The 14,553-nt window shown below is 35.4% G+C and overlaps 1 protein-coding gene across 41 annotated transcripts in view; it reads right to left on the reverse strand.

Moving 5' to 3' along the window:
* The window catches only part of RIMS1 (regulating synaptic membrane exocytosis 1), a 486,979-nt gene that overhangs the window by 183,855 nt on the left and 288,571 nt on the right, over positions 1–14,553 (reverse strand). For 38 of the 41 annotated variants that reach the window (XM_028097625.2, XM_028097605.1, XM_028097604.1 and 35 more), the window contains exon 1: positions 10,251–10,350. The exons of the other annotated variants lie outside the window; for them this stretch is intronic. In XM_028097625.2, coding sequence (XP_027953426.1) covers positions 10,251–10,350 — 100 coding nt within the window. Of the gene's footprint in view, positions 1–10,250; positions 10,351–14,553 lie in introns of those variants that run through there. 41 annotated transcript variants of the gene reach the window in all.

Consider the following 14,553-nt stretch of genomic DNA (forward strand, 5'->3'; position numbering starts at 1 on the left):
AACAAAAAACAGACATGCAGTAACTGTTTATCAAATACTGCTTTAGATTTATGATGTATTATATTAAGGATTCAATGAATGACAAATAGTAATTCTTATTTTCTCCCTTTGAACATTCTATTTCTTGAGATTTTATAAATGCAGTACAAGAGTTAGTTGTTCTTTGCAAAATATCCTACACCCAGAGTGGCTGAAATATCTTCTAAATATTCTTAATAAAAATTAATGCCTTTTTAAGTAAGAGCAAAGCAAACAAAACTCTTTTCTAGGGGATGGTAATGTAACTGAATTAAATTGTAAGATTAACAACTATTTGGTGAAAAAAACTGAAACTGAATACTGTTTTCACTGATATTTAAAATTTTCAGTGACATTAAATCTGTCAATTATTGTTGTAACTCTTTTATGAAAAAAGATTAAGTTACTATTTCAACAATGTTAAGAATAATGATTTTTCACGTGTTCTCGAATGCAAATTTTATAAATCTGTAACAAACCTTTCCTGATTAAGACATAGTGATTTCACTCACAAAGACAGTAAATATCTTTAAGTAATTTCTCCTAATAAATACGAGCATATTTAAGATTAATTGAATAATTCCAACGATTTTAACAATAACATAAGATCATTATACTGCACGTGATTTTGATATATACCAACCCAAATTTTAGTTAGAATGTCTTACTGACCACAGCAAGAATGAGCTGGAAAAATGGATGAAACCCATGAGAAATATCAAATTATTAGTGTGATTATAATAGTTCCAATAGTAAGAAAAAATCAGTTTACCTTAATCTTTCCCAAAATATAAAGATATTTATTTTATTTTATTTAAATTCAATTATTATTTAACATATAATGTATTATTAGTTTTAGGGGTGGAATTTAGTGATTCATCAGTTGCATATAACATCCAGTGCTCATTACATCAAGTGCCCTCTTTTATGCCCATCACCAGATTATCCCACCCCCCCCCCACCTCCCCTCCAGCAACCTTGTTTACTTCCCAGAGTTAAGAGTCCCTTATGGTTTGCCTCCCTCTCTGTTTTTATTTTGTTTTATTTTTCCTTCCCTTGCCCTATGTTCATCTGTTCTGTTTCTTAAATTCCAAATATGAGTGAAATCATACAGTATTTGTCTTTCTTTGACTGACTTATTATTTTGCTTAGCATAATACCCTCTAGTTCTATCCATATTGTTGCAAATGGCAAGATTTCATTCTTTTTGATGGCTGAAGGACATATTTATTTTATATATACTTTAACTCAAATTAAAGGCTTATCTCCATTTAAAAATGAAAGAGTCCGTCGATAGGCATCTCCTAAACTCAACCTCATTTTCCTTCTATATGGTAAGACTGTAAGTAGCTTTTACTTTCAGGTATAAAATGCTGAATATTATTCATGTTTGAAATATATTTTTAAAGAACCTAGATTAAGATAATTGTTGCAACTGTATTCTAATGACTAAATACTCATTTTTCAAATGAGAAACTATATTACTCCAGCCTGGCTATTTTGCATTTTTTACTGTTGAAAGGGATAAAAATAATGAAAGACATCTTGCTAGCCTTTATAATTTTACTTATTACCAATTTTTATAGTTCCATTCGTTTTCCAAAGTGATACACTAATAATTTTGATGACAAAAAATTACACACATACGCACACACACTCCAGATCTTTGGGTCTACTATGGTCTTTGTTCAATGTAATTATCATTGCATCATATTTTAGATCAAACAACCATATGTGCCCTTAGTTCACAGGCATGAAAACTACCCATTTCAATTTAGCTTTATAAGCCAGCCAGGGCAAATGTGGAGATAAGGATGGTACGTTCAAAGACTCTGTATAGCAAATTCAAAAGGGACAACTTCAAGCAAAAACTCCAAAAACAGATCCTTCTCCTCATAAGCCATAGGTTTGTCACCAATACTCTAGTCTATTAGACTAAACAGATATTTTGGGGGCTCTTCTTCTGTGCCCAATTTTTCCATCACCTTTATGTCTTCCTTGAATAACTCTGATCACAGTAACATTTCATAGACTAAAACAAACCTTATATAGAGATCTCTATAAGTAAATGCCTGCTCTAGAACAAGACTAGCCTCTGATGTCAGGGAGTCACAACATATTTGTCAAGGAAGCCTAATGTCAGGAAAAAACCCTAGTCTCTGTTAAGCCATTCTAAACAGAAATAGCCCTAGCTGGCCCTTCAGGTGCAGATGAAATAATGTGGGTCCCTATAAAATACAGTCCTCCATTCATCTAAATAAAAGCGCTCTATGTTGCATTTGAATTTTCAGTCCAGTTTCTTTACTTATATCAGTGTACCTTATCATTTATTTACCTTTTGGAAAGTTAAGCTTGGGGTGGATTTTTTCACTATGATGTGGAGTAAAAGCCCATGAAAATTTCAAATGGTAATGAAGTTTTGAAGCAAGAGCATTTTGAAGTGAGTCTTGGGTTTATTCACCAATCATTGAGGAGAAATGGCTTACCTTCATATAGGGCAAAACTTTTTCTACCATGGAATGCCAAGTACTTTCGTTTTGTTTTTGTGACCTTTAAGGCAAACTTTATACCCTGAGTTATGCGAGCCCTTTTACATGATCCATAATTAGAGTTAGGGGATCCATATACTCTTTAAAGTTGTACATAAAATTTTGTGTGCAGTAAGTATTTCTCTGTGAGAGCTTATTGCTTCCTTTATTTCTCTAATGGGCCTATGATCACTATCAAAATTACAAATGGTTAGAGTCTGGATGAAGGGGTGACTCAGACTGGGACACTGCCATATTGCCTTGGTGCTTTACCTTTAGCTTCTGGAATTATCCTCTCTTGCAGGTCCTCAGCCTCAGCAGTATGCTTTCATTAAGAACCCTATTTAAGCTAGACACTTAGGAAATCAAGAAACCATACTCTGAGAAAATGAGCTTTATGATTACATACAGAGGGCAAAGAAATTCATCTCAGAAAACACTTTCATGAGTTATCAGGACTCTAATGAATCATATTTTTGAAAAGACTTTTAATATCGACAGGCAAGAGAAATACTATACACAGATGTGCTAATATCTCTTCCCTGATGAGTCCCTTAAACAATTTCAAAGACATTGACAAAGAAGGAAAATCTAGAAAAAAATAATAACAAACTTTTTTATCTAAGTAAATTATTAGAAAACAAGATCTTGAAATAAAAGTAAAACTTTAAAGTGGATAAAACAATTGTTCTAATTTGGACTTGCTTAGAAGTTAAGAATAAGCTTTAAGGGCTAAGCATTCTCTAGAGGGAAAAACAAAAAATAAACAAAACAAAACAAAAACATTGCAAGGCTAAAAGCTTCTTGTTACCACAAAAAAGTTCAAAAGCCATTAATAAGTCTAAAATATCTGACAGATGTTATACAACTGAAAACATGTTTGCTAGAACCCACATCTATTACAATCAAAATGCCCCTTTTTCTGAAGTCAGCTTTGAAATTTATTCAATACTGACAATTTGTCAGAATATGAATTTATCTCCCTGGTCTTTAAAATTCATACAGCTCACACAAAACCTTCTTTGAAACAAGTGATTTATGGTAACTAGGCATTTACAATTTTTGGTTGCATTTCTGCAACGAACTGACCAACTCATTATATGATTATGACAATTACCTTCTTAAAGACAAAAGATGGCCTACTTGAAGCAGGCTATCCAAAATCTAAACCCATTTTTCACACCATTTATCGGTGTGAAACTGAATAGAGTAAAAGTCTTCTTGATTATTAATATTACTGTAAGATAATTAGTAAATCTTCATTGATCTCTATTTTTATAATTGGACATGCTTCTTTTTAATCTTCCTGGCCTTAGAAAATTGAGAAGAAGAAATATTTATTTTATTTATTATTGACTCTCCTCACAGTCCACTCTCCTGTTACCTCCTAATTGGATCTGGTTTTCCCTGAAGGCCACAACAGTGGGAAGATGGCATCGTGGAGGGCTCTGCTGTGCTCAGTCTGTTTCAGTGTTGGCATCAGGGCCTCTCTGCCTCTGGCTGCCCTGATCTGCCCTCTTTCAAGACAAGCTCTCAGAGGCCACAGGTCACAGAGTGACTGCAGGCACAGGAAGCAGTAGGGACCCTGGAAACCTTCCCTTACCCCACCCCTGATATGCTCACCACACCCCATTCCGTCATTGCTATGTGGATGCTGTTGTGATTGAAGTTTATATTAAAGAGTTTTTATATGTTTGGTTGATCCAAAACTAAAAAGCACTTCATCTAGGGAAAAAAAATTATCTAAAGGGCATAAAAACTGCCTGCATTGGTCATTTCTTTAGGTCTCAATTTCATTATTGGGCCTCCATGCACATGTAATTAAACCTTGTTTTGTTTTTTTTTCCATGTTAATCTGGCTCATGTCACTTTAATTCTTAGATCAGCTAGAAGAATCTTGAATGGTGAAGAAATTTTTTCCTCCCCAATACTCCAGGATTACCCAGAATATATACTTGTTGTTCACTGAGATTAATTTTTCTTTGTTTTCCAAGTGAATTCCATCATTTCTCTAACAGAATTTTCCTCAGGACCATTCACAGGCAATACTTCAGAATGAAAATATTTCCTTCTCCTGAAGAGCTTTTTAACCATGTGTTAATAACTAACAGTATCACATAAAATCACAAAGATCAAAGAGAATTGAGTGGGCAATCTTTTGTACAATAATCACTTCACTAATGAAGTTACTGCCTTCATACATATATTTGTAGAAACTGTAAACTCAAATAGACTGCTCCCTCAAAGCTAGATAGAGAAATCAGTCACATTATTTTCCTCTCATCTCTCAGATGCAATAGTATGGGAGCATGAACCATCATTACTTCAGTCTTCATCTCAAAATAGTGGATGTTTATCATTAAGAAGACACAGTAAGTGTGACCATGAACACGAGATTCATGATCTTTATCAGCTAGCAACTATAGCCCTCTACAAGTACATGGCTCAATTCACAATAAAATCCTCTATCTTCTAGAAAGAACATATTTAATTTGTCATGAATGTTAACTAACATTTGATAGACAGCAATCTCATTCATTTTACAAGTAGAAGGTGGCTGGCTGCTTCTTTTCCTTTTGCCTCTGATCTCTTGGGTTTTAAGCTTGCCCTCAGCAGAAAGTGGACCACCTGAAAGTCATTTGCTGGGAAGAGCAGGCAGGTGCTTTCCTCAGCGGCTCTCAGCAGTACTTGTTGTACCTGAGAGGGAGCAAGGGAGTAGCCAGGAGAGTTTGTGTCCCTGGCAGGCTTTCAGAGAGCCCCAGAACCTCTGCATCCAGGACCTTGCCCTGCTGCTGCATAACTTGAGATGCCTCTTCTCCCTCTCTCCCCAAAGGAATACAGTCTAACAGTAAGTGCCCTCAGGACACCTCAAACTTGCTTAATGCCAGTTTGGCAAAATAATTACAATGAAGCCAAGAGATTTACCAGTTTAATTTAAAAGAGCCATAATCTCCCTTCCAAAAAGCCTCAGCTGCTAAAACACTGTAAAGAAAAGACAAAAAGAGCTCTATTCCTTCCCTTTATTAAGAAAAATGTATACCTTTAAAAATTTAATAGTGTCTTTTTCTACACAGAAATCATCATCAGAGGATCCTGAGGACCTGAAAAACGTTATGTCATTCACACTGAGAATAACAGTCGTCTCTTTTCAAACAGGCAAAATGGAAACAAGGGCCAGGAGGGGTTGGTTACTCTGTCACCCAAGGTCACACACCCAAATCTCTGACCCAAAAGACTGCATTTTCCTTTCTTTCTTTCTGTCTGGGCTCTCTGTTCGCTATATCTGAACAGTTTTCCCTTTAATCCACAGCTGAACATCACAGAAACACAGGCAATTCCATGCTGTGCTCTACAATCAGGACTGTCGATTAGGAGAAACCAGGCCTTGGCAGCCTTTGTCTAAACACTTCAAAATAACAATCTATACGGAAACTGATAGCTTTCTATCTTTACGAAGATTAAGTTCTGAAGCTTTCTAATTTTAGTGAAATTCAGTCAACAGGGAAAACAACTGTCTTTTGTCAATCAGAAAAGGATAATATACACTTTCTGAATTGATTGTGTACTATATATATACATACATACATACATATATATATCAAGTTGAAAGTTAAATACTAAATTGTAGACAATTTAATGTACTCTTCAGGTAGTCACTTAAAACATGAAACATGAAAATAACTTCATATAATGCAACTCAATGATCACCACTGTATTCTAAAATGATGATATATTTGTGTAACTGCCATGTTATAAGCAAACTATTCCTTATTCTATATTGATAGGCTCTAAAGGAAGTATTTTAATACCTTACTCTTGGGATAATTAGACAATATATTCCATTAATTTTACATTAATGTATAAGATTAATATAGCTTAGTTTACCTGCTCCTGAGTGCAACGTATGAAGTTGGAGAAACTGCAGAAACCCAGCAAACATAACAGCAGCATCAGAGTAGTTAAATAAAAGCTACTGGCATCAAATCACTAAATTCTAGCCAGCAAAGGCAGCATATCCACAACACAATAAAAAATCCACCAAAAATGCAAAAGAAATTTTAAAATTCCCTGTGGTCCTTGCATTCTAAATCAAAACAAAACAAACAAACAAAAAAAGCCTGCAGTGTCCAACATTATACAACGGTGACACTAAACAAGGCCATAAGTGCTGGTGTCATCAAAACAGATTTCTGCAGTGTACAGATTCTCATTGATTACCGCATTAATCTATAGTGCTCTGTGCTATACTAAAGAGGTTCCCACTGTAGCAAACACCAAAGCTCGGGTAGGTCTGTAATTAACCATTTCCTGAAACAATGCACAGAAGATGTTACCTTCCCATAGGCAGAGACACAAAACGAAACGAAATGAAATGCTGTGGTCCCTTAAAACTAGCACAAAAGACTCAGGCATATGCTTGAAGAGCTCCTCCTATTATCCCCCCAGGGACACTGCACTGAGATATCCATGGGCTAAGGTAACAAAGTCAAGCAGACCCCTGCTGGCTTGTGGACCACAGAAAACTCACCTGAAATGATTTGGTCCCATTATTAGTCACTGGCAACGGACCTGCCAAGCTCTGTGTAACAGATCATTTCCCCTGCAGTTTCCCTGAGAGATCTTACTCAGCTCAATGACAACAACTGGCACCAGGAGGCATTAACCAGGAGTACAGGAGTCATTGTTGAGAACACAGACAAAAGTGTTCCGGGATGGCCAGCCTAGTGCTAATAGTGGCTCATCTCCAGGGGGCAAAAGGACAACTCCAAATATGTTTTGCCAGGGAGTTGGAAGGGGGTGGGTGGGTCATACTATATTCAGCATTTTAAAAGATGCAGTTTTTTGATGATTGTAGAGTCACAACTCAGTCTTTTTCACAACTTACAGATTTTTCTCACTAAGACACAGAATCATTATTCTCTGCTAGGTCACTACATTTATACTATCGACCCCTTATCATGTATTACCGAACAACAGTGACAATAACAACAAAATTAGTTGATTTGAAATTATGTCACTCTTGAAATTTCATTTTTATCATGGTACATCATTCAGTTTCCAGAGACAACAATGAACAATGATACAGTTCTCTAATCACTGGGGAATATTATTGAAAAGTAGAGGCAGACTGTTTCTAGTTTGTTTTAGAAGATTAAATGATCAAATGATAATAGGAGAAGAACTGAACCATCTTTCATTTATTTAAACTAAATGTACTGTGTTTAATTAAATTATATATACCTGTCAAAAATAATTATCTGATAAGAAAAATATTAATACTGAGCCATGGATCATCTCACCATCATCACCAAATCAACTGTAAAACATCAGCCTCACACAAATCAGCAAATCTGAATGTTTTCAACCCCTTAAGAAAACATGTCTTTAGCCTCTATTTAGAATCTTTGCTTTTTCTTTACCCCAAACAAGTATGCTTAAACTGGCTTAAGTTAAAGATTGGCCAAATTGTTGCTGGGAAAAGAGAAAGATTAAGAAATATCATCTGAATGATTGTTATGTGCCAAATATTGCGCTGTGTTAATTTTATTTACTTCATGTAATTCTCATAGGTATATGGCAAAATTAGTATTACTTGCCCCATATTACTGATGAAGGTCAGAAACGCTAATTAACTCACATGGTTTATAAGGAGGAGAGTTGAAATTTGGACTTGACTTTGTCTGACTTGAACGTCCATGCAAAAGGTTTTCACTACACCATGGTACATAGGAGTTACTGCAATTATTTTTTTTGTGTGTGTGTGTTTTTATTTTATTTATTTATTTATTTATTTTTATTTTTATTTATTTTTTATTGTTATGTTAATCACCATATATTACATCATTAGTTTTTGGTGCAGTGTTCCACGATTCATTGTTTGTTCATAACACCCAGTGCTCCATGCAGAACGTGCCCTCCTCAATACCCATCACCAGGCTAACCCATCCCCCTACCCCCCTCCCCTCTAGAACCCTCAGTTTGTTTTTACTGCAATTATTTTGATGGATTACCTCAAAGTTAAGGTGCTAGTGACTTGGTGTGGAAAACCATGGTGATGCAGGGGCCTACAATAATCTACCTTTATTTCCTACATTTGAAGCCAGTGAGGATTTTCCAGAGCTGTTTATGGGGCTGAACTCGTATCCTTGCTGAGTTTACATTTCTTTCACTATGGCACTGTCATAAAGAATACATACAAATGTCATGGTCTAGAGACTGATCTGCTGGCCCAGCAAATATACTGAAGATAATCTATGGAAGGAGAGTCAAACTTTCAACAACCAATTTACCAAATTCCCCTAGGTCCAAGTGATACCATATAATTTTGTTTGACTGAAATGTAAAAATCTACAGACTTTATAGACCTATGTAGGCTAAGCCAACTGAATTAAAATATCTTAATTCACTGTATTTGACTATTATTGTATCTGAGTTTTGAGGGTTTTTTTTTTATTTTCTCCTATTTCTTTTTTTCTCATTAACTGGTATGAATTTATTTCAGATTATAAAGTCATTTTGAATGCTATTTAATATTTTACTCTCATTCCATGTCATGAATTTGTATTAATTTGGTATAATTATCTTGATTCCCTAAAGTGCCTCCATATGAGGAAATTAATCAAATGGTAACAAATTGTGTTTCTAACAAAAGATACTTGGTAAACAAAATAAGGTCTCTGAAATGGTATATGTAGCTTTCATAACTAGAGTTAAAATACAGAATCAATAGGAGAAGGTGCTGATATTGACTTTATTTTAAAATACCTTTTCACTTATTTCTGGGTACCACATACCCTGAGATCCTATGCATAGAGTAACAAGTGTCAGTCACTGAGGACACTATCCACATATACGTAGAAAAAGAAAACACTTCCATTTTTATCTTGTCAAATCAGAAATTTATATTAACAATATTTACTTATTTAAAGCATTTCTATCACTCTGTCCATTTTGAACCACACATATCCCACCTTGGGGTTATATATTTCATAGCCTCCCACTCAGCTGTGATTCCACAGCCTTTCAAAGACCAGCAGACTGATTTCCCTGGGGAGAGAACACATAAAGCCTAACATCAATTGCAATTTTGAGCTTGCTTCACATACACCATTTGACCTTGTGCTACTATGGTCCAGGTCAAGGCCTGTGTGGAAGGGTTTCAGCTCTTTTCAAGAACCCAGGATCCATTATTTTGAAAAAGTGACACAAACTTCCTATTTTTGGACTGAACTACCCACTAATGATGACTCTAATTTGTCAAGTATTTCTGACTCTTTGCATTAGGATGAGGTAGCAAAGCATGGAATACACTACTACAAAACAAAACTCCTGCACAATTAGACAACTTGCTATTGCTTTTCCTTATTTTCAGAGAATATTGACGGTCTAATCTTTACATCTTTTTGGGTTGGCTATTACACAAGAAAATAAATCACGAATGTGATTAATCATCTTACAATCTTTAGGGCTACATTGCAAATCTAATCATCTCTTTTCAGAGAAAAAGAACAAAGATAAAGTTAGTAGTTGGAAATTTTGCTCTGTTGAAAAACTGGAACAAAATCATTCCACACCTGACACACACAGAATGGTATTATTTACACTGGAAAAATAGATACAGAGGGAGTGTTAAATATAGGTTTCTGTCCAACTCCTAAAAATAATGAAGTGGAATTCCCATGCCCCAAACTCATTGTTGCTTACCAGTACCTGCTCCTCGGACCTTGACTGTTCCCTCTTCGGAATCAATGGACCTCACTTCTCCCCACCCTTCTGAAGAGACGGGTATCCCAGGTGCACACATGACAGCAACCTTGTAAAGAAATTCAGCCTGGGGATTTTCAGCCTTGGTTTTAAACAAATTCAAGATCTTATCTAAAGAAGAGCACAAAGTGCCTCCTCCACCACTCCGCTTACATCATTGAACAATAGCACCAACCCGTGGGTCAGGAGCAGCAGAAAATGGAAACTAAAAGAAAATATTGGTGTAAGCATAAGAAAGTCTCTTTGCATGACTGACTCAGGTCATTGCAGGCACTGTGCAGCTATGCAAAGGATCGCTTGGATAAAATACCACATAAGCCTCAGTGGGCCTGTTGGTGTGGAGACTGGTAGCATTTACTGAGGAGAAGCATATTGGCATCTCTGTTGGGTTTTAACCAGATCCACAGGATTCAGGAAATAAGCTCTCTGCCAGATGACACTATGCTCCTAGCCATTCCTTCTGTTTACTTATCCTCCAAATTGCTCTAACTAGTGGCCTTTCTCCTGCTGTGAGCTTATTTGTGGAGAGGGCTAAATAAAGGATTTTTATGTCAACAAAATGGCCATTAGCCCATAGGATGATTTCCTAAAACATAACTCTTCTGCTTTTGTTTAGTACTATTAAAATCTACTAAATGAGAGAGTTTCTTATTATTATATCTTTGATTTGTGAAGAAAAAAATGTTCTGTTTCTTCCTGAAGAAATATTTGAAATTAGCCTATCTTTGAACATATGTACATATTCTTTATATATTATTTCTCTCCTATTTACATAAACTATTAAAGGTAGCTTCCCTCTTCGTACTGCTGTATTTTCCTAGTGGAGGCAAATACTTTTAAATATATATATTATATATATATTAAATATATATATTTTTAAATTATATATATATATATGGATTTTTCTTCTACTATATGTGACCTGGCACATTTCCAGACTGTGAAGAGCTGTACCTTCTTTCAGATGGAATGCAAACTCCTAATTTATGAGGAAAAGAAGGGAGTTGTATTTTTCCTCCATCATAACATAGTCCCTTCATAAAAACAAACAGGTATATGTATTTTAATTTAAGCATATTACTCTGCAAGTTATTACTTTTTGAATTTTAATACAGGGAATGTTGTAATATGTAAAAATAAGGTATATGCATGTATTTCACACTTCCTAAAGCATATTCACGTGCTTCAAAACAAATCTGAGAAGTGACCAGGATAAACAGCATTATAAGAGAATCAACCATTTATAAAAACAGACACAGGAGTATATACCAAGACTGACTTGCCTAGAAACTGAATTCCTAAATTACCAACCTAAGGTTTCCACTTCACCAAATTTTTATTTTCTAATTAAACTTCAGTACTAATAGAAAAGCCAGAAAGTACAGATAAAACTTACTACAATCAAGTCACAATACCATTAATGATGAAATATTAATCACATACAGTACCCTGGAAATTATGGGGTTTTCTCCTCCACAGTCCTAGCAACTGATGCAAAAAAAAAAAAAAAAAACACTCTTCAAATCACAAATCTCTTACAAGTGCACTTTGAAGTAATAATACTGTATTGAATTTCTAAGTTCCATATAATACATATTAAGTAGAGTGGCACTGAAATACTATACAGTAAATATATATATTATTTCCTAACTCTCCTCAAATACTTAAAAAAGTTAAAAAACATCTCTGCTCATCTATAGCTGGCTCGTCTATATAATGTGCTCTGCTGGTCACAATCATATCTTATAAAAAAACAAGATATACCTCCACAGAGATAAATATACCAAGTAATTTTAAGTAATGGGGATATCTAGATTATAAACTCTTGATGGGATGTAAATAAAGCATCTGATTCTCTGTGGGACTACAAACTAAAGACTGTCCAGGTAGAAATAACGTGTTGCCACTGTATTGAATGCCTTATCTGCCATCTCGTGAGCCACACTGCATTGTATTAATATTTTGGCATCAAGGGCAGTACAAACTCTGGGTTAAAGAGGGTAAATATATTGTCTTTCAGTCTATACATGTGCAAACTCAATATCACCTTAGTAAAATCAAGGTTCTTAATCTTTGCAACCAGTAGCAAAATACAGTATTTGTGAAAAGTTATGGCATAAATATAAGTTCAGGTTCAAGGTACCTCTTCTGAGACATTTTCATTGACTAAAGCATCCGTGTGGTTCTCTTCATAGTTTTTCACTTCCCTTCAGGTCTTAATAGGAAAGTTCCGTATTGGACTTTATTCTATTATTTCTCAAAAGTTTTATTGACCCCTGCCCTGCATGCATTCATAATTTCTTTCATCTAGCAAAAATTCTGAATATTGGATATACTGCACTCTAGAGTAAAGAGAAAAAAGAGCTACACCAGGTCTCTTCCTTGAAGGTTTAAGAGCTATTATTATTCCCATACTACAGATGAAGAACCTGAGGCTTAGATATAAGTGACGTATCTAGTCCATGGAAGAGTAAGAATTTGAATTAAAAAATCACAGTAAAAAGGCTAATCTTGCTTTAGATCACAACATCCTTAAGTATGGGAACTAACTTGTACCTAGCTTCTAATACAAGACTGTTCATGATTGAGGCAAATGAATCTACACCAAGTAAAATGCACAGGATGCTAAAGGCTGAGGTCCTTCATGAGACTCTAGCATGGCTTGGCCTTGCCTTGACCTCAGAACACCAGTTTATAGAGATATTAAGGGATGGTTTAGAATGAAAGGTACCCTGATCAAATGTATTCAGGACACATCGTGTATTGTATTATTTTCTAGAATAATCACAATGCACATTACCTTTAAAGGTGGTGAGAAGTCTTTAAAGAAATTCTGGCCAAAGTTAGCACTGGCCAAACTTATTTGAACACACTTATTTTGGTAGCACACTTATTAAAACTATTATTGCTTTGCAGAAATACTAGTTGGAGAGCTGCATTATTAATACTATTTATTTGTTAAGATATTGTAAGAAAAAGGGAGGGAAGTACTGGATTCTGTTTTATAGATTCAGAGTTGATTTTGAGGACCATGTTGTTCGTTTGGGTGGTTTCTGTAATAAAAGGCACTGTTCCATGTCCTGCTCTGTCGCTGGGCTATCTGTGATTCTGCTGTCACAAAGCACCAGCTCAGCTATCTCCTTCCTGACCCACATGGATTTGCTTCTGGATCGAGGTCTTCCATTTATTCAGTTCTACATAATCACACTGAAGCAACTGTTCTGAAGGATCCTAAGCTAAAATAAAACAAACAAACATAAAACAAAACACAAAGTCCAAATGACATATTCTGGGAAATTCTAATTGTGTATATCTGGACACAGAATAAACCAATTTTCAAAATACAACTAGGGGAACTTTGTGGGGTAACAAAAAAAAAGGTTAGCTCTAAAGACATGAGAATGAATAAAATACAGGTGGTCCTTGACTTAACAATGGTTTGACTTATAATTTTTCAACTTTATGATGGTATGAAAGCAATTTGCATTCAATAGGAACTATAGTTTGAATTTTGATCTTTTCCTGGGCGAACAATATGAGGTATGATATCCTATCCTGATGCTAGGCAGTGGTACTGAACCACAGCTCCCAGTCAGCCATGTGATCACCAGTGTAAACAATGAATACACTTACTGCCATTCTCTACCCAATCATTCTGCTTTTACTTTAGGTACAGTATTCAATTAAGTAAGATATTCAACACTTTATTATAAAATAGGCTTTGTGTTAGATGATTTTGCCCAACTATAGGCTTTCTGAGCATGTTTAAGGTAGACTAGGCTAAGCTATGATGTTCAGTAGATTAAGTATTAAATGCATTTTCAACTTAATTTTTTTTTTTAAGATTTTATTTATTTATTTGACAGAGAGAGACACAGCGAGAGAGGGAACACAAGCAGGGCGAGTGAGAGAGGGAGAAGCAGGCTTCCTGTGGAGCAGGGAGCCCGATGCAGGGCTCGATCCCAGAACCCTGGGATCATGAACTGAGCCGAAGACAGATGCTTAATGACTGAGGCACCCAGGCGCCCCTCAACTTAATATTTTCAACTTATGATGGTTTCATCGGATGTAACGCCATCCTAAAGATGACTGTATTAGGATTTGGGAAATTAATATATTTAATTAATGTTTTTTTCTGAGGATTGAGAGCTACTTTCATACCTGCAATTTCCTGAGTCATAAGGCTGCAACCTATCTTGTATCAGGATTTATAGGTTTCCTACAAGGCTGTATTGCATAGTAG

This window comes from Eumetopias jubatus, unplaced genomic scaffold, assembly GCF_037043125.1.
Source record: "Eumetopias jubatus isolate StellerSeaLion01/CBP00866 unplaced genomic scaffold, mEumJub1_p1.0 scaffold_6, whole genome shotgun sequence".
NCBI lineage: Eukaryota > Metazoa > Chordata > Mammalia > Carnivora > Otariidae > Eumetopias > Eumetopias jubatus.